The sequence below is a fragment of the Chenopodium quinoa genome, unplaced genomic scaffold, assembly GCF_001683475.1.
Source record: "Chenopodium quinoa cultivar QQ74 unplaced genomic scaffold, ASM168347v1, whole genome shotgun sequence".
NCBI classification, from domain to species: Eukaryota; Viridiplantae; Streptophyta; class Magnoliopsida; order Caryophyllales; family Amaranthaceae; genus Chenopodium; species Chenopodium quinoa.
This window is the reverse complement of record NW_018743946.1, coordinates 3893581-3921496: the sequence shown is the minus strand read 5'-3', so window position 1 is coordinate 3921496 and position 27916 is coordinate 3893581. Positions and strand designations below refer to the sequence as shown.

The following is a 27916-nucleotide window of genomic DNA, read 5'->3' as shown; positions in this document are numbered from 1 at the left end:
ATTATGCATTAAGATTATCAAAACAAGCGCAAATAAACATACTTTTCATCCATAAAAGAAAAGGAAGCCATAAGAGGAGAAAAGAGGTAGAAAACCTAAGAAAAACAGGAGAAAAGAGACCAATACACTACCCCTAAGGGTAACATAAATGTCACTCATCACACTACGAGCCGACTCTTCGAGTAATGCTATATGACGAAGAGGCAAACTGGGAAGCCATGGGCCTGGCATTAGACTCACTCCCTGAAAGGAGGGGCAATGCTGTCTTGCGCCATGAAATTTACCGCCTGAGAATGACTAGATCATACAACAAAAAAGTACACAGGCGTCCACTCAAAGTGGGGGACTTTGTACTTAGAAAAATGGAAGCAGTTGGTAGGGCTAATGAGTCTGGCAAACTAACTCCCAACTGGGAAGGACCCTACCGAATCTGTGAAGAGGTCAGGGACGGTACCTACCGTTTGGAAACACCAGACGGCCAACCGCTGCCTCGAACTTGGAATGTAGATAATCTTAAGAAATATTTCTTTTGAATGATGTAAACAGTCAAGGGCTACTTAATAAAGTTTGCTGTTTCATTCAATTTTGTACTAAGAGGGGCACGCCTACTAACAAACAGTCGGCTACTCTCCATATTTAGTTTTCATTTTTACCTAAGAGGGGCATGCCTACTGACAAACAGTCGGCTACTCTCCATGTTTAATTTTTATTCTTACTTAAGAGGGGCACGCCGCTTGTTTCACTCAACTGGCTACTCTCCTATAATACAATTCACCAAGAACTATCAAAGGCTCATGGCTAAAATGATCAGACCAAGCGTCAAGCCAACTGATCAAAATATAAAAATTCAATTCGACTTGTCCCAACGTTATAGCAGGCATCCGACGGCATCCATCCGGATGAAATTCGTCGCAGAGAGCAGCTCCCTTTTGGGTGGAACATTGTTCTATAAAATCATTACACAACACCTATACAACTGTCTAAACAAGACAACCACGTAGCTGTTTCCCGGACAAGGATACCTCTCACTTAACTGACTAATCAGGTCAAACAAGTGTTCGCAGTAACCATCCGTGTCAACCAGCCGACTGGACTACTTGGGATAAGAACAATCGGTATCTTATGAGTTAATAGCCAACAAGCATTGGCGAATAAAGGGGAGCAACCAGTACCCACCGCTTGAAACCTCTACTACTCAATCACTCGGCGATTAGGTAACAATCATGTTTACTTGGTCACTCCTTAAAAATTTAGTATGAAACTAAAAAGGTGTTCATACAGCACCTGTTCACACTAGATTAAATGTGGCGGGGAACAGTCAGCCTAGATTGCCTAAAGTCTCTAGCCTAAAAACATGACAGGTAGGAAACCACTTTCCTACTTGGTTAATTTTTTAAATGACAGGGCCGCCTGCCTAAAGGGGATCCAGTCTTTAAAATGGGTCGAATACCGATTGGATAAATGGCCGACTGATCGCCTAGCCTGGAAACAGACAACCAGTCGTCCAGGGGCATAGGCGGCGTGACTAACTATCTGTACCTGTCTGCAACTATCGGCCATGTAAAACAGTCGGTATAGTGTGCAATTGGATATCAGAATATTCAATACTTAAACAAATTTGAAGCAAAACAAAAATATTCATTAAAAGGAAGCCGGTCATTAAAGACCGGCCAAATATTCAGAGCCCCGGCCCCCTGGCCGGGTAAATACAAACAAATGGCACGCAGGCCGTGGAAAGAAGACATAAAGCTTAAGAAGGGGGCAGATCTTCAATATTAGCAGCTGCCGCCTGGTCAGCACTCTTTTTGCTGGACTCGGCTTCAGCTGCATCCTTCTTCGATGCATTACCCCCAAGCGGCACAAGCGCCACTACCGGCTGCTCCTCCTCCTCCAACGCCTCTTCCTCAGCAGCTGCCAGGATCTCTTGATTATATCTATCAGAACACTGGCGGTACGTTTTTTCCCAGGAGGCAAAGTCGGCATTGGGGAAAAGGCGGCCCCAAGTCATGCGCTGGATTTGAGCAGAGTCTTCCATCATCTCCCGGACCAGCTCTTTCTTTTCTTGCTCGGCCTTTTCCGAGAGCTCTTGAGTAAGACTCTTCTCCTGGGTCACCAGGCGTTCCTTAACAGCCGCCAAGGATTTCTCCAAGGTGTCGTATGAGGACATCTTTTGGCGAAGAGGTCTCAGCTCGGCCTTGAGATTGTTGATGGTCGCCTCCAACTCGCTATTCCTCTTCTGGGTCGCCTCTAACTGAGCCCGGATAGCGGCGGTAGCCTGCGCGTGATAATAAAGAATATCAATTGTCAGAACCTCATTTTGGGCAATTTGAAACATTGCCTTATCACAGTCAGAGGCGGCCATAGCTTTTACAGCCTTTACCTCTTTGTTCTTCCTGTCAAGCGGCTTACGGAGGCCGTTTACTCGGAGCAGGGCCTAAGTAAAAAGGGGAACAGGCGTCAGTTTCCAAAAAAAAAAAAAAAAAAAAAAAAAAAGAAAGGCGTCCTGGAATTCAAATACTCAAAAATATGTTAAGTATACCTCAGCAAGGACTCCTGCAATCCCGTCTAGGTCAAGGGTGCCGACACCCCTGACCGCCTCCCTTTCAGCTGGAGGAACGGCCTTGATCATAGACTTGGCACCTCGACCAAGTCAGGCTCCTGAGGGTCGGCTGCATTAAGCATAGACAAACGGATTAGACCTAGTAAAGAAGGGAACAAGTCTAAAATTTACAAGGACAACTTCATACTTCTAGGCGGCCCAATTGGAGTTTTGGAAGGAGTGGTCGGCTGTTTCTCAGCCGCCGCATGTTTCCTGGCAGAACCAGGAGAGCTCGCAACAGTCGTCCTCCGGGCCTTGGAGTCCGGCTGTTGGGAAGAAGAAGCTCTTGGAGCGCCCGTCTAAAAAAGAAGGAAAGAGTCAGTATATGCATAAACACAACTCCAAAAAGAGAGTGAAAGGTTCGAAGCCCACCAAGGGTGCCCCCTTGTTGGGGGAGTCGGTTGAAGACTGTTGCATGATGGAGGCCCGCAACATGGCCGCCGCAGTCTTGGAGGCGGTAATTTTGCTCATGCGTCCGCTGCAAAAACAAATAGCAAAGTTAATAAAAGTCATAACAGAAATGCATGGAACAACAGAGTATTCGACAGGCCGGCTACCTCTTGAGCACCGACTGCTGAGGCCACAGGCGGCCAAAAAGTACTCGTCGTAGAGCCATTTGAAGCTCGGGACGCAGTGCAGGGGTACTTGCTCTCGTACCCCTGAAGTAGAGTTCACCTTCGACTCTACTTTGAAGAGTCCTTTATCTAGGATCTCTTTCTTAGCCTTGGGGGGAACAGGCGGCATGCTGCGGCCGCCTGCAAGAAGGGGCGGATTCCTGTTCCACCTGTTGAAGCGCTTGTTCAGCTCTGTGTCTGAACTCTTAATGATAAGGAAGGTGCTCCGCCAGTCCTTCCATTTGTTTGCTTTACCTCTTGTCATGAGGTAGCCCCTGTGGCTCGTCAATTGATACCAGCCGATACCGCCTGCCTTAGGGGTCCGGCTGAGGTAGTTCATGTGGGCGAAAGCCTCGAAGTTTGGCTCCACCCCGTGCAGTTCGCACCCGGCCACATAGCCGAGTACGTTGACCCAGGAGTTCGGGGCTAACTGCCATAACCCCAACTCATACCCATCCAAGATCCGCTGAACAGCCGGATGTAGTGGGAAGCGCAACCCAGCCTTGATGGCCGCCTCGTAGCAGCCAAAGCAGGCGCCATCATAACTAGTACCAGCCGGCCAGACGACTGTGTCTTCTGGATCCGGCACGAACACTAAAAAGTCGGGGCCCATTGTGTGGTTTGCGATAAAGCTCCCCACTTTTTCTTGCATGGCCGTGATCCGGCCTCGAGGTACCGTGCAGTAGTAGGGGGTATTTTGCTCCCGGTGAGAGGCGGATGGCTCCGCCCAATTGTCCCCCTTCTCAACTGCGTGAGAAAGCCTCGCCTCTTGTAGGCGACTGTTTTTCTCTTCTGTGTCCAGAGAAGCATGGCCAGAAGAGCTAGACTCGGATTCGTCCTCTAACGAGTCCGAAGAGAACGACTCCTCCCCTCTCCTAGAGGGGCCCGCCTCCTCTTCTTTAAAAGGAGCAGGAGAGAATGAAGAATTGTCAACTGTAAAATGGGAAGGGGTCACTTTGACTCCTCCCTCAGAACTGCCGGCTTTCAAGCCCCTTTGTTTCACTTCCACATCTGGCGCCTGGTCAGATGTTTCACTAATCGGCACCCGGTGGGAGGAGCCGTCTGAGTTCGAGATCCTAGCTGTCTTTTTTGTTCTGGCCATCATGTTCTGCATAGACACAGATACAGTCGGACTTTGTATAAAGGGCAAAGATGGGTCCAGAAAAGGGCAGGCAGCACTCCTAGTCCTAGATTCAGCCGTCCCCGGTGACCGGCTGATCGCTAACCTAGGTCGTGTCGTGTGCTTCCGTGGTGCCATTTCAAAAAAGAATAAAGTAAAGAGAAAATTAAGAGTAAGAGAACCGACGGTTACCTGAACGAGTGACGATTGATGAAGTTCTGAAAATCCTTTGCAGTCGGCTTGTGAGAGCAGGCGGTAGGCAGAATGGGTCCAAAATGTCAGAGCAAGTTCAGGGGTCCGAATGTTCTCTCACAAAGTTCTCAAGTGTGAAAATGACCGAAAGCAACACTCCCTTATATAGGCGAAGTGAGAAGGCGAAGGGTCACTTCCGGAATTCAAAATTTGGGCGGGAGAATCTCTCGGCCTTTCGCCGAGTGACACCTGTAGCAGGCCGTCGCCTGTTACAGGGCGACACCTGTCACAAGTAACACGTGACCAGTCACGTGCCACCTGTGAGGGGCAAATGATTAGGGGATTTTGCTCCCACCAATCGGAATGCGCCACGTGGGCCAATCAGGTCCTGCCAAGTGTCCCCCAGTTGGACCTCTCAGGGCTTGCCACGTGGCACACGCTTATTCGTTCACCCTGGACCTATTATGTCATGACACGTGGCATACTCCATGCCTAATGGAGAAGTCGGCCACCTAGGCCCAACTTCCGAGGGAAGTTCAATCAGCCCAAGGTTAACCTAAACCTAGGATTGGCACGTTTCCCGAGGTTATAAATACCCCGCTTAATCCTCATTAAGGGAGGTTACGCAGATTACACACATTAAACACTCTCACCTAGAGAGACCCAATCACTTTAATTTCCGCATTAATTACTCCTTAATCAAGTACTAACTTGACCGTCGGAGGCGGATCTCCAATCATCCGGAGCATCCGTTTGTTTTGCAGGTACAGGCGTCCGGTTCCAGTCTCGGAATTGTAACTCTCCCGCAGGACATCAGAAAACCCCGAAACAAGTTCAGTTCAGTTTAGTTTAGCTCTAATAAGTTCTGTTTAGTTCAGCTCTAATAAGTTCAATTCAGTTCAGTTCAGCTCCTAATTTCCTTATCTTATAAAATATTCATTTCAGTTCAGCTCTAATAAGTTCAGTTCAGTTCAGCTCTATTAAGTTCAGTTCAATTCAGTTCAGTTCAGTTCAGCTCAGCTCAGTTAAGTCAATGAGAACATACCCTAATGTATTAAGCTCCAATAAGTTAATAAATTAACATTATAGAAAAATTGGAATACATTTTTTTTGTTTTTTTTTTTATTTTTTGTTTTATTTTTTTTTAGGGAAAGAAAATTGGAATATAAATAAAATTCAATATTATATTCTATAACAATAATATGCAAAAATAATGCAATAAATTTATAATACTCGCACAAAATAAAATTAGTCTATGTTTTATTTAATCTTATTTGTCTACATACTCCGTATATCTTAAATTATAGAAATTCATTTTTTCTATACTTATTGTTAATTTTTTTTTTAATAAAAACCTATTTTGTCAACAATTGTCCTATTAGTGCGAAATTAAAAAAATAAAAATTGTTTGAACTTACTTCTATTGTGCTAATTAATACAATCTTATTTTAAATTAGCTGAACTAATATAAACTAAATACTAATACATAAATTAAAATAAATGAATGACCAATTTTCACTTAATATTTCGTACACTGTATAAAACAACAAGCAATATAATGTTAGCAAACTAAAAAAAAATGATCAAAAGCCAAATATTTTAATTTTAAACACAAGGGATAGTTTGATTGATTCAAAACAATTACTTCGTAGATTTTTGAATAGGTGCATCATTGATATTTTTTACATCATTCCAAAGTAACTTTTACCATGTTATTTTTTTTATTTTTATTTTTTTTTTGAAAGAAGCTCAAGAGAGCAGAATTAGTATTAGGATAATTTGTCAATTACTACAGCAAGTTAATACCATTTTTTAAATTACTACCGCAAATTAAAAAAGTTGTAAATTACTACCGCAAACTTTAAGATATTGCGATTACTACCAAACCCCCATTAAACCCAACTATGACGTCATTATATCCCTATAACTCGTGTTTGACCATGGTTAAGGGCTTTAACCAGCCCCCCAAAAGAGAAAATGGATTAGGGATATAATGACGTCATGGTTAAGGGCTTTAACCATGGGTTAAAGTGATATAATGACGTCATAGTTGGGTTTAATGGAGGTTTGGTAGTAATCGCAACATTTTAAAAAATTTTGCGGTAGTAATTCACAACTTTTTTAATTTGCGGTAGTAATTTACAAAGTATTATTAACTTGCGGTAGTAATTGACAAATAATCAAACCATATCAAGTTCCGCCAAGGCGACTAGGCCTTGCGGTAAATCAATTACAAAAATTTGCTCAACAGAATGTTACTTATTGTTGTTGAGGTAATTTTATAATATGTTTTCAAAATTTTATCCATTTATCATTTTCATCAAATCATAATTAAATGTATTAATAACTTCAGTAACAAATGCGTTTATTTAAAATGACACAGCTATTAAGAAACAAACGGGAAAACATTTTAAAAGTTTGGATATATATTTCCAAATTGCTATAAACCATATAAATTTTACCCGCCATAGTCATTAATCACCACACCTCCCCTGCCCTCATTCCTCTCTTTTTCAAATCATTTTCATTGTCAAAACTCGACACAATAAAATTATTCAAATATATAAAGAAGAGACAAGAAATTAATCATCGAAGCCGCTTTTCTTCAACCTCTTTCTCCTTTCTCACTTGTTCGTGTATTACCAGTACAACAACAAATAAACAAGTTGTTCATCCGTGAACTTGTGAAAAAAAGAGATTGAGAAGACATTTGTAAAGTTCGTAGTCGATCGCGTTTCCCGTGATATTCTTGAATCAACTTCAATTGCGATCATATTCAAGGTTCGTTAATTTCATCTTATTTATTATACAAGTAATTCGAGCAATATAGATATCATTTTGTTATCTTTATTTTTCCCGATCTAGCTAATTTATACTCATATTACATTGACTAATTTTTTTATTAGAGTTGATTAAGATGACGCCGAAGAAAATGGTACGGCTTATATCGGCGAAAACAATGTCGTGGAGTAGAGACGATGATGATGAAGAAGGGGTGCATAGAACCGGATCATCGAATCACGAGGAGGATTACATGGTTGAGAGGCCGAGGGAAAGGCTAAAATCGTCGAGGGGAAAACAATTTGATATGCTTGTTAATGAGTTGAATCAAGGCTCGACTGAGTTTTGTCGGGAGGGATTGTTTGATGGTCTTAAAGATCTTTATCATGGTCTTGCTATTCATCCTGAAAAAAACAGGTACCAACTTCTAACTACATTCTCCATTTTTATCTATTTTTTGACAAAAAAAATTTTGGTGGCATTAGTAAAAACAGAGGAATGATTGAGAGAAATGAATTATTGGTTAGAATTAAACTACGAGTACAAAATTAATGATATGGAGTGGATTGGGATTAGATGTATTGTTTAAACGAGATTTTAGGGTGTTTATTGTTTGACGGGTTTTGAGTCAATTAAGGTGACATAAATTTCGTAAAACCATATTTGGAAATAAATAAAAATAATAGCAGACGTTAAGTTAAGTCATGTAAATGTTTATAGTTGAAAGACAAATTTGTAATTTGTCTATAACTCTATGAGTGTACAAGACAATTTCATTCAAATCTTTTAATTACGTCTTTTTAAAAACTCAGTAAATAAAAATTGATATCATTATAATTATTAAACCGTAAAATATTATCGAAGTGATTGAATCAAGAAAAATTATGGAGTATAATCATTTTGAGTAAAAGGAAAAAAATAAAATAAAAAAGGTGATTATTTTTGTAAACCAAAAAATTATGATCACTTTGAGCAAAATAAATAAATGATTCCAACATTCCATGCCAAGTATTTTTTTTTTTTAAGAAAATCAATTCATTAATAAAAAGTCATCCGACATCTACAAATGAATTAACAAATACATAAAATTGAATCAAATTAAGGTTTCCTTTATCAAAGCTACGATCGTTGAAAAGATCTTGCACTGTGGTACATCTCTCGCACACATCGCTGGAATATACAGCCTTTTCGGAGAGACAGTCTAATGATTTGTTGTAGCCGTAAGGATGATTCTCATCTGATTCGCCTGAACGTATTTGAAAACTTGACAACCGTTGCGATCCCGAACAAATCTTTACCAAAGAACTGACAATAGGGCCAAAGATTATTACCTTTTTGATGAACCCTAGCACACAAACAAACCTTAAACGTAAATAAACAACTAAACTAACAAAAACTAACGACTCCACTATAGGGAGACACTCCACCATAGGGAGACGGACAAATATCTACACTGTTTTTGTAGATTTATTGAAACCTAAAATGCAAAATTAAATAAAATTAAGGGAAAAGGGTCGGAAATGGTCTAATTTCCGAAGAAATTAGACTATTTCCGGCCTAAATGGCCAAGATTTTGGAAAAACCCTAAAAGAAAGGAGGAGAGGAGAGGAGAGGAGAGGAGAGTTCAATGCCAAGTATTATGCTCAACTCCTCATTATGGCTATAAATTACTCCCATCTTTTAATCATTTAAATTAATAACTCTTTGTTGAGTAAAAAGAAAATTGACTGTAGACTTATACATGCTATAGTCAAACTCCCCCGCAAAAGATTAAGAAACAAATCAATGTGAAGTTATAATTATTTTTACACTAAGAGAAATTATACCTAATCCAATCAGTTAGATGGATGACATAGATCAAGCACTTAAAAAAAATGTGATTGAAAGATTTGGCTACAAAATTAGTAGTCAATCCTATTTTTTCAAACTATCTGAAAACATACTCATCCCTTCAACCAGCTGTATCAAAATTTCTAAAATAATTGATTTGGGTTTGTATCCACCACTAGTTGTGCCATTTGTGTACCTCACAAGTTAAACAAAAATCCCCGCTAATATTGTTAGCTAATCCAGCTTAGCTAAACTACACCAAATATAATTAAATTAAAATAAAATAGTAAATCGAGCTGAACTAAGGAAACATTTGTATATCTTTTCATTTGTTTGGTTTGAACATGAAAAGAAATTAATTAAATTTTACAATCTTTGGTTTTTTTTTTTATTATTTTTTTTTTTTGACAAATACTATTCCGTACTTTGTTTGTATTTGATGAGAATTATGATATTTATTACCCTAAATTTTTTAGAGATAACAAATAAAAGGTAATCATGGTAATTATTACCAAACCTTCTTACTAAATACTCGATATTAGTTTAATCAAATTTGCCTCTATTCCGAAAAAGACACTAAAAAAAAACCTTCAAAAGAACATAGCGGGTAGGGATGGCAACGGGTCGGGCTCGGAGCGGATTATGCTAAATCCGACTCCGATCCCACATGAAGTCGGAGGTTAAATCCGACATCCGAATCCGACATCCGACTCCGACAAATGTCCAACTTTACCGGATTATCCGACTCCGACTCCGACTCCGAGTTTTTTTTTCATTATTCAATATACTTTGAGATGTTAGGCTATTTGGGCCTTTACAACCCACACCCAATGCCACCATGACCCAACAAAAATCCACTATCTATTATAGTCGGAGTCGGATAATCCGTTAAAATCGGACATTTGTCGGAGTTGGATTTTTTTCTCGGATTTTTTGTAGGATCCGACTCCGACCCTCCTCCGACTCGGAGTCGGATTATTTTAACAGAGTCGAAATCGGATTACTTTTTTCTCAGACTCGAAGCGGATATTTTACCTCGAATCGGGACAGAATAGGGTCAGATCCGGACTAGATTGTCATCCCTAATAGCGGGAGTAAGCCAGGTCATTATCAAGTTGGGCCAATCTATGGGGACGTAACATTTTGGAATGGGTGCGGCCGACTTATGGGTTCAGAAATCAGATTGAAGGCGTCTCTATATCTCCCAGCTCATAGTGTGCGATTTGTTCCATTGAACATTAAATTATTTGAGTTCTCACTATACGCCAGGTGGTCTACCTAGATTTGTATATACTCATATACCGCTATTCGGTAATTACTCCCTCCGTTTTTAAATATTTGCTCTATTTTTTTTTATCGATCGTTTTTAAATATTTGATTCATTTTCTTATTCGGAAAACTTTTTCAATATTTAATTCATTTCTCTCACCTAGTGGACCCCAACCTAAATCATATTTTATTAATTTCATATTCTATGTTATCCAATTCTCTTCACTAGTTTTGCTTTTTACAATTTTTTATTCTTCCACCTACTCTACTATCTTTATATTTTATTATTTTCTCCAATTTATCCTAAAACTGCGCATACGGAGAAATGGAGCAAGTATTTAAAAATGGAGAAAGTATTATGATTTTTTTTTATAAAAAAAAAAAACAACTACTTCCTCCGTTTTTATAGTTGCAAACTTGCAACATTTTGACTTTTACTCTATTCATGTGTTTCACTTTGATGATTTATACATAAATAAAAGTATAATCATGTAGGATCATGTTATATTTGTCTCGATTTGTACAATTTTAATATCTAAAATTGAAGTGTTACAACTTAAAAAAAACAGAGGAAGTATTATATTACTCCCTCCGTTTTTAAATAATTGCTCCACTTTCCTTTTCCGGCCTTTTTAAATACTTGATCCATTTACTTATTCGGTAAACTTTTACAATATTTAATCAAATTCTCTAGCCTAGTGAACCCACCATTAATCATATTTTATTAATTTTATGTTTTCTCTCCTTCACTTCTCTCCACTACTTTTGCTTTTTACAATTTTTTATTCTTCCACTTACCTCACTACCTCCATATTTTATTGTTTTCTTCAATTTCTCCTAAAACTCCGCGCATGAAAAAATGGAGCAATTATTTAAAAACGGAGGGAGTATATCGGAGTAATTTTATTTGGTGATCAATAATTTATTGGTAAATCTATTCCAAATGATTCAAGTCGTTTTATCACATCCGTCCAAACGCATGTGGCATGTCCAATAATGGCCGCGTAATCTCATTGGTCGCTACTTTATTTTTGCGTGTTACCGTTTGACATACACTCAGAACTTGTTCTCCTCACATCAAATAAATAATATTTTAGTAAAAATAATTTTAGTTTATTAAAAATAAGTTCGTTAAGTATAAATAAGTTCAATTTAGTAAAAATAATTTCAATTTAGTAAAATCAGTAACTGTAAAGAAGAAATATACTTCCTTCGTCTCCCTTTGATAGTCAGTTTTGGTAGAAAATCACGGAATTAATAAACATAAGTAAGACGTAGAAAAAGTAGATTGAAAAAGTAAATTTACATTGCGTATGCAAAAAAGTAGAGAGAGAAGGTAATTTAATTACATGGGAAAGTAAAATTTATATGTGAAAGTTAAAATTTCACAAATATTTTTGCAAATGGCCGCATCCAATACCTTCTCTAATTATTTAAGCTCAGTAAAATTAAAATAAGTTCAGTATAAATAATTTAAGGGCAATGCTATATGTAGCTCTAAGGGCTATATATAAGCATTAAATACATACTTGGAAATTATATAAAATTAGGAATTTATGACAAAAACACGCGTAAATCAGTGTAATTAGTGTTTATATTTTGATGATTTCTTAACTTTTTACGATTTTCAAGTGTAAATTTAATGCTTATATATAGCTTCAAGTGTAAAAATAATTTAAATTCAATAAAAATAATTTCAATTCAGCACAAACAAGGTGAATGAACAAAGCCTTATTTTTGGATGATTTAATTGAATTTAAGTAAAAAAAATTACTACAATGGTTGGAGTATTAACAAATTGTTAAAAAAAAGATTAATAGTTTATTGAAATTGCAAGGTCTATTGGTGTGAGAGAAGAGAAAGAATTTGGAAAATAAAAGTGATTGTTAAATTAAGGCAGAAAAAAATTATACGAGTAATAAAGAAGCTATGGAGTATTAATCAGATTCAAATTTCTTACTCATGCACAGAATACATAAACAAATACATACCTTTTTTTTTTTTTTTTTTTTTTGGTGCAGAGGGGGGCAAAGAGCCCAAATAAAAACTGAAAAAAAAACTAAGCAACAAAACGAGGGGTAGTGACGCCAAGGATGTCCTCCTTGAGCAGCTCCTTTATTTCGATAGGAGGATCATCGAAATAAAGGGGCTCCTGCTCTTGCACAACACCTAGGTTAGCTAGTCTATCAGCCACCTTATTCCCCTCACGAAAACAATGAAAAATACGAAAATTACAACCAAAAGAACTAATGATAGTACGACATCTTCGAAGCATATGCACTCCTTCTCCTCCATGGAGGTGATCGCTTATTAGAGCCTCTATGCAAGCCTTGTTATCCATTTGGACTTCCAACTTTGAGATGCCTAACTCCACCGCCATATTGAGTCCTAACTCCACAGCCATCAATTCTGCCCTGTAGGCATTACAGATCCCAAAGCTTGCTGTAAACCCTCGAATAAAGTTGCCATGGCAATCTCTGAGCACACCACCACCCCCAGCTGGACCAGGGGATCCACGAGCAGCACCATCAGAGTTTAAAACCACCCAACCAGCTGGAGGAGTAAGCCAACGAACCAGCACTTGATGTTTCTTCACAGGGCTGTTAGTGCGAGATAAAGCATCTGCATTAACTCCCATCATAGCTTTCTAGGTCTCTTCCACTTTAGCTCAAATAAACTCACCCTTATTTGGAGGAATATCTTTGTCACGGTTAAACATTGCACTGTTGCGCCATTTCCACATCCACCAAATAGTAAGGGCGAAATAAGTTGGCCATATATCTGAGTAGATCAGGCCCTCAGCTTTCAGATTTTTAATCATCCAATTTTGCAAGTCCCCTGTGAAGAATGAAGGATAATTAGCAGTACCCCCCACTGCCTGCCATACTTCTTTTGCAGAATCACAATCTCGCAGCATGTGCAATAATGTTTCATCAGTCTCTAAATTACACCTTTTGCATCTTGGATCACCAGTTAGGTGTCTTTTGAGTCTATTAGCATTACATAGCACCCTGTCATGTAGTATGAGCCATAAGAACACCCTTACTCTCTGCTGGACTTGTGCAGACCAAGCTAAATCCCATTTCGCATCTTTCTGGATATGTTCCTCATCTTTAATGATTTTAATTGCCTGCTTTACAGAAAATTCACCAGTTTTGGAACCCCTCCAGAAACGAGTGTCCTCTGCTTCAGGGTCTTCAATCACCTTATGAGCAGCAATTTGCTTTAGGGTGTTAGCAGGCAGAAGATTAGCAAATAAATCCCAATTCCAATCAGCACCAGCAATCCACATTTCTTCAACTGTCGCACCATCAACATTGTCTGGAATAGGTGTAGAACACAATTCTCTCAATGGTTGGGTAGTGGCCCAACAATGATCCCAAAAAAGCATTCTACGACCATTACCAATTGCCACTGACGAGCCTTTTGATAGCCACTTAGCATTTTCAGTTATCCCCTCCAAACATTCGACATGTTAGAGGTAGGTGCAAACATATCTATATCACACCGACCCTTGCAATACTTGAATCGAAGTACCCTTGACCATAGAGAATTTGGCTCGGACAGAACCCTCCACCCAAGTTTAGCTAGGAACGCAGAATTGGATTGCCTAGCTGAACGAATACAAATCCCTCCTTTCTCCTTAGGTAACTATAGAGTATCCCAAGATAAGAGGTGTATTCGACTTTTCTCTTCACTTCCTCCCCAAATAAATCTTCGGGCTTTTTTATCAATTTCATCACAAGTAATACGAGGAATTTTGGCTGTTTGCATCGAGTAATTAGCCATGGTTGTGAGTGTTGATTTTGCCAAGGTAATCCTTCCCGCAAGCGACAGATATTTGGTTTTCCAACCTGAGAGTCTACGATCAATTTTCTCACAAAGGTGAGCATATGTTTCACGAGTTACTCGACTTGTTAAAGTGGGTATACCAAGGTATAAACCCAGATCTTCTGTCGATTCCATTCCCAGAGCATCATTAATCTGCAACTGGTCTTCCAGCCCCACGTTCTTGGAGTAGTACACCCGAGATTTAGGCAAGCTAACTCTCTGTCCAGATGCACAACAGAACCTGTCCAAACACTCTTTGACCACCTCTGCTTGCTGAATTGAAGCTTCGGCAAAAATAATTAAGTCATCCGCAAACAGTAGATTTGAAAGCATTGGTCCCCCACGACTTGCATATATGGGTTTCCAACGATTTGCAACTATTGCTTCCTCAATTACTTGGTTAAGCCGTTGGATACACAGCACAAATAGATATGGTGACAATGGGTCACCTTGTCTAATGCCACGTGAAGGGTTAAAGGCCTCAGTTTTTTCCCCGTTCCATAACACACGCAAGGAGGAAGATGTCACACATTCCATAATAACCTCAATCATTCGAATTGGCAGATTCATCTCTACAAGAGTGTCACGAATGAAGGACCATTAAAGGCGATCATACGCCTTTTCAAAGTCAATCTTGATCGTCATGTACCCTTTGCCACTTTGCTTCCGCTTCATTGTGTGAATAACCTCTTGAACTATAACAATATTGTCTGTTATTTGACGTCCTGGTACAAAACTTGATTGAGCACTTGAGATAATTTTCGGCAGCAAGGGTTTCAATCGGTTGACAATTGCTTTAGTGATTATCTTGTAGGTTACATTGCATAATCCAATGGGTCGAAATTGAGAAGGAGACTCAGGACATTCCACTTTCGGAAGCAAAACAATGAACGTTTCATTAACCGAGTCAGGGATGCCTTTACCATCTAATACTGAGAGAGCCATGGCATAAACATTTGGGGCTACAACACTCCAATTTTTTTGATAAAATAGGGCCTGGAATCCATCTGGCCCTGGGGCCTTCAATGCGCCCATGTTTTGAACTACATAATCAATGTCAGAAGCTGTATAAGGACGGTTCAACTTGTTCCACTCATCAGCCGAAATAGGATTACAGACCCCTGTTGGAATGTTTGAAACAGCAGGACCACCATCATCTTTAAATAAAGAGGAAAAATAATTCACCACCAGATTTTTAACCACAGCTTTGTCATGCTCCCAGACTCCATCCGCATTTTTCATTGCCATTGCCACAATCCGGTTTTTCCACCTTCGAATAACAGTAATTAGGTGAAAAAATGTTGTGTTGCGGTCTCCATGCTCAATCCAGTCGATTCTTGCCTTTTGATACCACAATAACTCCTCCTGTTGAAGAACATCATCGAGGTCTCTACGAAGTTTGGCCTCCAATTTAATCAGACTTGCTTGTTTATTGGTTGAGAGAGAGGATTGGATTCCTTTAATTCTAGCCATCAAAGTTCTCTTTTCCCTAAAAATGTTATGGAACACCTCCTTATTCCAATCTTGCAACTCTTTAGAAACGGACGAGAGCAGGGGAATAAGAGGGGCAGTAGGATTCCATTTTTCTTCGAGAAATTCAGAAAAATTTTCGTGAGCAAGCCAGGCGGCTTGTTAACGAAAGGGTCTATCCAGAGCATCCAACGGAGCAAAGCCATTAGACAAGATGAGCAAAGGACAAAGGTCCGACTGAAGAACGGAGCAAAGCCATTAGCCAATTACACAGGGTTGTTAATTACTCTATGAAAACTTGAGAAGTTATTATTTCATTTTTAGACCTCGCCTCTTTATAGTATAAAGGCCCCAAATTGAAAGATAAATTAAAAAACTTTCAATATATAATCCGAGTGATTGAAGATTTGAAGCTATAGTATTGTCTATTGGTTTTAGGATAGGTAAAATTTGTTTCAACACTAATTATGGCTTGAGTGCGACCAGTAGTTTGCGTAGTAGACAAAACACCACAAGAATAATGGCTGGAAAACTCAATAGTTCATAGTATTGAGGCCAATTTTGCCTCTAGAATACAAAGAAAAAACAGACTTCATAAAATACAGTTTGCCTGTTGGACATTCATTATGTTGCAGATCATTTGATAGAAATATTATAAAACTAAATAAAAAACACAAATATTATAATTTTGTGAGATAAAATTCTGATTGAATATTAATTTATCATTGTAAATCCAAGCAGCAAAATGTTGTGATGGTGCTCAAACACGCACACTAGTGTCGTTCTACATGATTTGTTAGACAAAAAAAGGGTAAACTGAACCAGGAAAACGCACCATAATGGCAAATGCAGGTGGTACAAAGCATGGGACAAGTTTATACTATTATGGGCAGTTTACTCTTCTTTCTTTACACCCATGGAGTTTGGATTCTTTTGCGGACTACCAGAGAACCTCTTTGTCTTGGACATTGTTGGACAAGTAGCTTTCCTCGTCGACATTGTTCTTAGATTCTTTGTTGGATACAGAGATAAACAGACTTATCATATGGTCCATAAACGCCGTTCTATTGCATTCAGGTGCTATATTCTTTCTTGTTTTTGTTTTCCCTACCAGTTTTCAGTCACACAAACAAGAAAGTTGTTACTGATTTAATTTGTACAAATTTCGTTTCCTACTTACAGGTACTTGAAATCAACATTTATCCTCGATTTGTTAGCTTGTTTCCCATGGGATCTTATTTACAAGGTATTACTCAATACAGTTTTTTCAATCGTATAGCTCGATCACCTCAAAGTTGATCTCCTTCAGAGCTCAATTTACTGTGGGGACTCTGTGTGCCACAAAACTTCATTTCTTCTTGCCTTCTTGTACTTTGTATTTAAAATTTACTATTGCAGTACATAAGCTGTTAAATACGTATATCAAAACCATAGTATAAATGTATAATTTATATTAATATACTCCATTGTATATTTGCAGGCATCTCACAAAAAAGAAATAGTGAGATACATGCTGTGGATCAGGTTGTGCCGGGTACGCAAGATTACTTTCTTCCTCCAGAAAATGGAGAAGGATATAAGGATCAAGTACCTTATTACAAGGATTATAAAGCTTCTTACTGTTGAGCTCTATTGCACACATACAGCAGCTTGCATCTTTTACTATTTAGCCACTACAATTCCTGAAAGCCAAGAAGGCTACACATGGATTGGTAGCTTGACGTTAGGAGACTATAGTTATTCCCACTTTAGGGAAATCGATATTTGGAAGAGGTATACAACCTCTCTATACTTCTCCATTGTCACCATGGCTACTGTCGGTGAGTTGTTCTGTTTCTTTCTCACATGTTAAGTATATCAGTTTGATTTCAACATATAAATATATGTATATTTGTATATATGATGAAAATGTGATACAAATATTACTATGCCGTGGATACTGTAAGAAATTTTGTATGCCTTAGCTAGATAGCGTTACTCATACAATTGATCATCTGGTGTGCTATCAGAAATGCTGACTAGAGATTATAGAATAATTACTAAGCAAATGAGTGGCATTTTTTAATCCAAGGATCCAATAATATCATTTATTTTGAGGTGAAGAGAGTAATGATTTATTATGATAAGTCAGTTGATTTACATTTATAATGCTAAAAAGCTTTGGCAACAGTTTTGATTGATAATGGCAGGTCATGGAGTCATAATAAAGAGTGTTTTTAGTGTAAACTTAATGAGAGTACTGTGTAGTAATGTAGTATGAACCTACTCACAAAAAGATGTTACAGCAAAACTACTCAGATATGTGTTCATGATTGATTCTAGAAAGTCATTAATTCATTAATAATGTTGTTATTTTACAGGATATGGGGATATACATGCTGTCAATATGCGGGAAATGATATTCATTATGATTTATGTCTCGTTTGACATGATTCTGGGTGCTTATCTGATCGGTAATATGACTGCATTGATAGTTAAAGGCTCTCAAACAGAACGATTTAGGGATAAAATGGCAGAAGTAATGAAATATATGTACAGAAATAGGCTTGACAGGGACCTTCGTAATCAGATTAAATCTCATCTGCGTCTGCAATACGAAAGTAGCTATACTGAGGCTTCTGTTTTGAATGACATTCCCATTTCTCTTCGAGCAAAGGTAATGTCAAGAACCAGCATTAAAAAACTGCTAATATCTGTATCTGAGAAATTGGGTTGCTTTTGTTCCTGTAATATCCTTACTAGGATGAGCTAAATATATACTCTATTGTTTATGCAGATTTCCCAAACATTGTACATGAAGTACATAGAAAATGCTGCAATTTTTAAAGGATGTTCTATAGCATTCATGAATCAGATTGTAAGCTCCTAACTTTCTATCTATTTTTCGACAGATTCTAATTTTCTGCATCTTACTGCTGTAACAGATTCTTGAAATTAAAGCACAAATTATGCTGTCATACTAAAATGACCACTAGTTTCTGGGTGCAGCCATACAGATCAATGGTTGTCTACCTATGATCTTGTGTGTTTTGACATGTTTCTCATAGTTTAATGAGGAGATTCTGCAATTTGGTGATGAAAGTTAGGCCTTAAGATTTTCGGTCTGTTCATCACCAAATCATTTCCTTTAACACATAGGTTCAGCCATACAGATTAATGGTGGTCTACATATGTTCTTGTATGTTTAGACATGTTTCTCTTAGTTTAATGAGGAGATTCTGCGATTTGGTGATGAAGGCTAGGCCTTGAGATTTTCGTTCTGTTCATAACCAAATCACATTTTCAGTACAAACTCAAAATTGATTTTTCGATTTGGTGACGATGGTTAGGCGTTAAGATTTTGAGAAGGTTATAACCCACAATAAGAATGAAAATGTGATTCCTGTTGCTATATAGAGATAGACAATTAGACACAATGGTACGACATCTCTACATTGTGATAGTTGGATTATATGTTAACCTATGCTTTTGGTCTTGCAGGTGACCAGAGTTCATGAAGAATTTTTCCTTCCTGGTGAAGTGATATTGGAGCAGGGAAATGTAGTAGATCAATTATATATTGTCTGTCATGGAAAGCTGGTATGTGTACATGCTTCTTTTATCCCAATAGATTTATTTTTGTAATACCAGGAATTGTAACTTTTCGTAATCTAATACTTTACACATGATAAAGTTCGCTATTCCAATTTGACATCAGATGCAAAACTATAGACATGGTTAATATTGTACTAGCTAGCTTCACAAGTGGCATTTGATGGAAATGACAGAGTTCATCTTTTGATGCAGTTCAGACTTGAACTAATGTACCATCATGCTAGCTCTTTTCTTTAATAATCTCTTTACATTACTTCTCCTGAATGGATACAAGTTTTCGGATAGTGGTTGCAAGAATTCACATAGTTATATCTGTTGCTCTTCTGCAGGAGGAGGTAGTCATTGAGCAAGATGGGTCAGAAAAGACGATTTCACATCTTGAACTTAATAGCACTTTTGGACAAATTTCCATTTTTGGCAACATCCCTCAGACTTGTACAGTCCGAGTTATTGATCTCTGCAGGCTTCTGCGGATAGACAAGCAATCATTGAGTAATATTATTGACATATACTTCTATGATGGGAAAAAAATCTTTGACAATCTCCTTGAGGTAATTGGAGGACTGAGTCCATAATGCCAAGCATATTTTGTCTTTTAAAGATCAATTTTGCTCTCCCTTTTTTATGTTCTTTAGATGTTGCTTAACTAGTAAAGCTCAATACAATCTTTACTTTGTATCTAACTGCACAAGTAATATATCTGCCATTGTTCATTGATTTGATAGGGCAATGATGGAAAGTTCAACTTCAAGGAAATTGAATCAGATATCGCATCTCACATAGAACAACATGAATCGGAACTTGCTCTCAAAGTAAATAATGCTGCATACCGTGGTGATCTTTATCAGCTAAAGAATTTGATAGGTGCTGGAGCTGATCCAAAGAAGACAGATTACAATAAAAGATCTCCTCTGGTATGTTGTTTCATCAACTATTCGTTACCCTTTCTTGCTTTTACTCTTATTCCATCTTTTTGGATTGTGATCTGGTAGTCCCTTGTATACTTGCTTTTCTAATAATGCATACTACATTACTACTGTCATAACCTTATCATGTTCAACAAGTTTATAAGTAATAGATATCCCTGTATAAAGTTTGCAGCAGTGACAACTTCGGCTGTTCGGCATGAATCTATGTTATGTATCCTTAGCAAGGTTGTCATTGTAGTCTTTAATTTTTTGGATAGGAAATAACTTCTGGTCTTGGTCTCTGTCAAGGAATGCAGGACACAAAAGTGATTGCATGTTAACAAAATATGTTTGTAGCTTGTAATCTATACCTCATGATTTCTATAGGTTATAATGATAGCAGAAGATTGTATAGAGTTATATTTCTTCTTGCCTGTTGCAAACTGTGTACATAACCTAGAAACCTCTTTTGGCTACAGCATATTGCAGCATCTCAAGGACATGAAAACATTATTCTTTTTCTTATTCAAGAAGGCGCTGATGTCAACCAGTCAGGTGGCTTTTGCATTCAACTTCTTTGCTTTTTTCACTCTTTTTTTTTTTTTTTCTGTGTGTGTTATTTACTACTCCCTCCATTCCTAAATGTTTTTTACGTTTTCATTTAGGGCGTTTCTTTTTATTCTTTACATTTAGTATCTTTCCTATTTTGGTCATAAATTTTGGACAAAATTACCCTTGTTTTACACTTTTTATACTCAAAAGTCCTTACATTTTCACGTGTTATTGTACTTTTTGTACTATTTTAATAGTTTTTCAACACTTATTATTACTTTCTCTCTCCTCTCTCCTCTAATTTTTTCACCCCACATGCTCAACATTGTATTTTTCAATAAAATTGTAGTTTCAATCATTAAAATATTCCAACATACCTCAACTTTACACAATTTCTTAATAACCGTGCATAATTCCAAACCTAAAAAACATTAGGGAACGGAGGGAGTATTATTTTGCGGAATCACTGATAAATTTATTCTATCCACAGATGATTTTGGAAATACACCCTTACTAGACGCTGTGAAAAATGGACATGACCGAGTTGCTGAGTTATTATACAGAGAAGGAGCTAGAATTGATTTAAAAGATGTTGGTACTTTTCTCTGTACAGTTGTTCTAAGCGAAAATCTGGAATTTCTGAAAAGACTTGTGAACAATGGAGTTGATCCAAACTCTAGAGATTATGATCGTAGAACTCCACTTCATGTTGCTTGTTCTCATGGGTTATATTTGATGGCAAAGTTTCTGGTAGAGGCTGGAGCTCTTGTTTTATTGAAAGACAGGTAATATTATTTCACTAACATTGTTAACAAATTTCATACTTAAATTAGCATGTAGTCTAAAGCTATCAATTGCAATGAAGCTTTCATGGTTATTGCTGGACGCCTTGACCTCACGTTTTGTAGCTGGTGCTCGAATAAATGACAGTTTCTGCTATAATGCAATATATACATCTTTTTGCTTCCTTTGACGGATGTCTAAACTCTGAATGATTGTAACGTCTACAACGATACAGGAAGATGCACAAAGCCTTTAAAGCATACTTTTTTCATATTTCTGAATTATGAAATCTGAAATCTGCAGATGGGGCTACACACCACTGGATGAATCCAAGATGTGTGGACATAACAGTTTGATAAAGCTACTGGAATCTGCAAAATCTACTCAACAGTCTGAATTTGGTGACCACGATGAAGAAATTCCTGGTACTGTTTAATATTGTTTTGAGTATTGTATCATATATCCACTTTATGATTCCCAATTCCCTCCTCCTGTAAGATTTAAAAGAGAAGTGAAAACAAGTGTTGTTTGAGATTTAAAAGCCACCTTGGCCTAGGTCTTACGAAAGCTGAATAAAAACGTACCGTATCATTATGGACCTACAGTTTTCTACAATGGATAGCTTAAACAGGAGCTTCGATTGTGGCTGCCAGTGTTGAAAATAAAGCCAGAGGAAAATGGAACTGTAGTTATCTGAAAGTAGAAAAAAAAAAAAAAAAAAAAAAAAAAGAACTGATGGTTAACATACCCTTTCCCTCTCTGATTCGATAGCATTCTATTCCTTTTACTCCAATTATACCAAATATACCTTAAGTCCCTACCTCAATACTCTCCTACACATAGGTGCACATTTCTGGATTTCATTCACAGGCTTTGTATTAGCCTCTACGAGGGAAGGTCTTGCAAGCTTTCGAACAAGCTTGGATGCAAGTTTCTTAAAAAGAACAAGAACTAGATGTTAAAGTTAGTGGCTTAGTGCATTTCCCAGAAGTCTAATAAATTTAATGCATTTGCAAAAGGATTAGAAATCATTTTCCTAATCTTTTGAAAGTAATTAATGGGAAAGCAGTTTTATTGTCAAATTGATGTGTAGGAATAGGACTACATAGCTTGTAAATTTAATCATATTACTTCCTTGCAGATAAGAAACTCCATAAGAAATGTACAGTGTTTCCATACCATCCATTTGATGCCAAAGAGAACAGAACACCAGGGATCGTTCTATGGATTCCACGGACAATAGATGAGCTGGTAAAGGCAGCATCTGAAAAGTTAAACATCCCAACTGATTCTTGTGTTTTATCAGAAGATGGAGGTAAATTACTTGATATAGAAATGATTGATAACGGTCAGAAGTTGTATCTGATAAGTGAAACAGAATAGGACTGAAAAGATTGGATAGATCCGAAGAAGGTTGCCTCATGAGCTGATGGTTGGCACGAACATATGTGAATCAGTGAATGTACTAGCTTATTTAAAGTGATTGAACTGCTCCAATTCCGTGGATTGAAAGGTCATTGAACGATATACATATTTGTTGGGAGCTATGTTTAGTAATTCAAGAGTTGCAAACTTGCAACTGATTATTATGAACTATGTAAATTGTAGTTTACCTTTTGAAAGACATCAATTAATAAAAACTACAATTGCACAATGTTTTTTATACACAACATTGTCAGGTATACTATCATACGAAGTACTTCATATATATTAATACTAATCTGCTGTATGAATTATGGATTTTATGTACTTTATCATGGAAATTAAGCCTTAGCTTATGTTAATTACCCCAATTTACTGTCATTTAGCTCATCTAATATGTTTTTGTTAGCTAATATTTTAATCAGAGTTTGTAACACCCCAATAATTCTCTCTTTAAATCTGTGAGGACCCTGAACAATATTCAAGAGAATTACTGGCGTGCTACCGCCACGTGTTCAAACGTTAAGGCTTTATCAGAAAATAGCAGCGGAAAAACTAATTCAGTTATAAATAAGTTTCAAAACCAATAACCAAAACCAAATTAAATCATACAACTTGGAACCATTAAGGCCCTTGTTCAAAACCCCACAAAAGTAGTAAATAAATAAAACCAGAGTTTAAATAAATTCAAACTTATGAAAAGAAATAAACTGCGAATAATAACCAACTCTCTAGTCAAAATCCCACAACTCTGATGCGAATGCTGCGTATGTAAGAACCTGTGGTTAATCTGCTCCCCAATATTACAAGTGTAAAAATTGGATCATCACAGGGTCATTGAAAGGCGAAGGCCATGACCAAAGAGAGACACATAAAGCACGCAATCAGCAAAGCTGAGTACATACAAGCTGCAAAATAAATTAAGAAATCCCTAACATGCTACTAATAATCAATCATCATGCATCATTAAATTATAGACTCAACACATGACTCAACTATCAAATTTATTAAGACTTCACTAGTTGATATTAACTAACTCATTTATTTATTTCATTGGATTACACAATAGACAAGGTTGTCCAACCCATGCTCCATTTGGAACATCAATAAAAGAAAAACCCCATGCCTCTTTTCGGGAACATTAATAAACATCAAACGACCACGGGCGCGACTCCGTGACCGTAGTTAGTATGAGATCTCACCTAACTCCTAGTTTTAGAAAAATAATATTTGAAATAGGAGACTCGTAGATCAGACGGCCTCGATAAAAGTACACAGCTAATACACCATGTACCCCAACCCCTGATTGTCATTACTCCAGATGTGCACCATTCCAGAGTTTTATTGCTCATCCATTTTGCACTTTACGTGATTTACAGGTTTAGACTTGGTGACGACTCATATACATTACAATACAAACATTCCAAACACAATTCAAACAAACATGGCAAATTCTCAATTTAAATTCTTGATTTATTAGTGACAAACAACATTTATTAATTATTCCTTTACTACCTCGGTGTATAAACACCTTGAGTGCATAAGGCACCCCAAAACCTTAACCTCGTCTTACAAGACTTGAATTTCTCCTTTACTCGTCCTGTTTGCATAATCATGAATGAGTAATAATTTAATCTTTACACCAATCACATACCTTTGCCTTTAAGCGCACCTTGCATAGTTAGAGCACAAATAATACTTGCATTATAAAATAGCGCACGCCATACGAAATTCACAATGTATAACCAAACAATTTAACTCAGTCATCCCTACACATGAAACTAAGTTCTCGATTTGTCCTTAAACATGCACCTAAAAGAAAGGTTTCGTAACTTGTACGTACCTTGAGCAAACGAATTGGTATGTCACTTTACTAACTAGAAATCACCTTCAATAAACTCCTTTCCTAAACCAAATAATAACATCTCAATCAATACCCAATCAATCAAATTTACAGCAATACTAACTTACTTTAAAACCTTCAAAATCCAAATCAAACAACACTTTAAACCTTCCCTTTAGTTAAAATTAAAGGCTTATATATAGTTCAATAAATTTTCTTCATAAAAACCTTAAAATACACTCTTATACATGAAATTACAGCAAGTTCAAAGTCTAATAAAAATCTGAAAATTATATTAAAACCCCTAATAATAATCTCCCTTTTTAATGGGTGATTAAACCCTCTTTATAAAACATCAAAAGTAGTACTTAGAAACTATTTTCAACACTTAAAACTTCAATAAAAATATATATTTATGCTTAATTAACTTTAAACATAATTAATTTTATTAATCAAACTCAAGGATAATATTTTAAGTATAAAAAAACTTAGTTAAAATAAAAAAATTGCCCGAAAATCATATTTAGAGGCTGAATTTGGCCACGATAGGGTGGTACACACAACCAAAGGTAGTGATTCTATCTTAAAACGTCGTATCCACATGAAAAACAATACTTTTTTGTAAAAATCGGATGATTTCAGATCCTGACCGGGATTTAAACGGGATTAATATTAACGAACGAAAATCAAAAAATTAAAACCCGAATTTACATGTTCAAAATAATCTGGAATTAAGTTAAACTAATCATTAGTTATAATTCAATACATCATTACTATAAAAGCCCTAAATCAATTGTTCATAAAAACCCTAAAATCATGATTTTCAATAATTAAAAACCCTAGGTTATAAAATTTACAAAATCTGAAAATTATGACACTTATAAAATCTGAAATTATAAAGTTTAATAATCAAAATAACACTTGATACTAATTAAATTACTTTCAAACAATAAAATCAAAATCCATATTCTTTCAAAAAAAAAATCAAAATCCATAAATCAATAATTATAATTATACAAATTAATAAAACAAAAGAGAGAGAAAATAAGACTAACCTTTTTTTGTGTGGGAAATTTTTGGGGATTAATGGGGTATTTATAGGAGAGAATGTCGTAGGGTAAGTAAGAAGATTGGGCCTCTTAAAATTATTGGGCCAATTAGGTAAATGAAATAGACTAGGCTTTGTTTGTATGATCATGAATTGTAGAACATAGGTTCATAAAATAGTTTGTGCTAAAATAATTTTTGACCAATATTAATAATTTGAAACTTTTGTAATTAAATTCTGGAAAAGTACAAATAAATATTATAAATAAAATAAAATTTCATTTATAAAATATTTAAAAATACGGGGGATTACAGAGTTAAGGTGCCAGAATTTTGTCATATTGAAAGAAATGGCATATATGCAGATATGCTGTACAAGGGTGGGTTGTCAAAGATTAAGGTGACATTAGATTGTACTTTAATGAAGTTTGAGGATTTAGTTTTCTTAAACTCAATTCAGAATATTTGACAGTAGTACCCGAAGGCCTCGAGTTGCCACTTTTAGATTCGAATTCACAACTCGCAAAAAGATTTGTCAATTGGGATACTAACACAATGACCAATTGACCACATTGGTAAATAAAAAAAGTGCTTCCCCCCAGCTAATATGTCATATTAACATGCTACGTTAATATGATGGCAATTTTGTAAATATAAGAGGTGAAATTAATTTTTTATTTTTTTTATTCTGTTGTCTTCTTTTTCCTCTTCTCCTTCGTCAGTGTTAAGTGCTCAACCATGCTCAACCTAGCAACACCATCTTCCCAGCTTCGCTGATGGCAAGATCTTAAATTGCTAAGCCATGCTCAACCCTAATTGGTAGGTGTTAAGCCGCCGAATTTAACGAAAAACCCTAAGAAAATTACATTAAATAAGGGCATAATCAACCCTAATTGGTAGGTGTTAATCATTGTTTGAGATTTGAGATCTTGTTAATGGTGAGTTGTGGAGACTTGACGGAGATGTCGGTCGGTAGTTTGTTGCTACTCTGTTAGATGGACTTCGTGCATCTTGACAACTTTACCCTTTCTAAGTAGGCGGAAAGGACACCTTAACCCTCATATAAACGAAACCTGTTAATATGCCACATATATTTTCTCATAAAGAAGACCCATAACGACAATTTGGTAAAAATACTCCGGCAACAATTTGGTAAAAAAAGTTAATCATATGCGAAAATTTGATAAAAACAATAAATTTGGCGACATTAAGACCAAAAAAATCTAATTTTTTCCGACAAACTCTTTAAAAATCCTAATATAATTTGTTTTTTTGTTTTAAAATTTATTTTTCCTATTCAAAATTTTGAATTAATATGTCACCCCCTTTATATTTTGCTAGATTTCGATATCAAATTTATTTCCAACCCCTTTTTTTAAAAAAAAATCGTTAATAAGGGTATGAAACTTAAATGAAAATTTATACTAATATTTTTTTTTATTGAAATTGTTATTTTCATAAAAAGGATTGGTAAAAAAAATCACGAAAAACAAACTAAGTTAAGCATTCGCGAGTAATTTATCGGAAAATTTTGTATTTTTTGGGTTAATTGTTGCCTGAGTTTATATTATTTACCAAATTGTCGCTTAGGGTTAGTTTTTTTTTTTTTTTTTTTTTTACCAAATTGTCGCTTAGGGTTAGGTTTTTTTTTTTTTAATCAAATTGTCGCTTGAGTTTTTTTTTTTTTTTTACCAATTTATTGCTAAGGGTCTTTTTTTATTACTAATATGGTCAATTCTTAATACAATTATCACTTTTGGATCATTATTACATGTTTAGATCGAGTTATGTTGGGTCAAGTTGTCCTTATTTCGGGATCGCATTCAGGTTGAGGCAAATTTGGTTCAAGTCATGTTAGGATGTTTTACCATTGGATGGGTTTGATTTAAGTTGAATTTTGCTTTGAAACATTTGATAGAAGTTTTATTTTGAATTTAATGCCTTTTAGATGCGGGATAAATTTTGGGCTGAAAGTTATAATGTGTGATAAACTTCAAGTTGGGTCAATCTCATGATCAAGTCAAACTCAAGTTGAAAAAAATACAAATCAAATCACTACTT

General features: G+C 36.5%; 1 protein-coding gene across 1 annotated transcript; it reads left to right on the top strand.

Moving 5' to 3' along the window:
- Positions 1–6999: 6999 nt before the first annotated feature.
- LOC110689019 (potassium channel SKOR-like) lies at positions 7000–23338 on the top strand. Its single transcript, XM_021865769.1, has 14 exons — positions 7000–7306; positions 7432–7723; positions 16559–16783; positions 16889–16952; positions 17187–17526; positions 18067–18362; positions 18483–18563; positions 19187–19285; positions 19630–19851; positions 20026–20214; positions 20688–20763; positions 21251–21545; positions 21847–21968; positions 22685–23338. Exons 2-14 carry the CDS (start codon positions 7443–7445, stop codon positions 22924–22926), a joined length of 2532 nt encoding a protein of 843 aa, XP_021721461.1. The 5' UTR covers positions 7000–7306; positions 7432–7442; the 3' UTR covers positions 22927–23338.
- The last annotated feature ends 4578 nt before the right edge of the window (positions 23339–27916 follow it).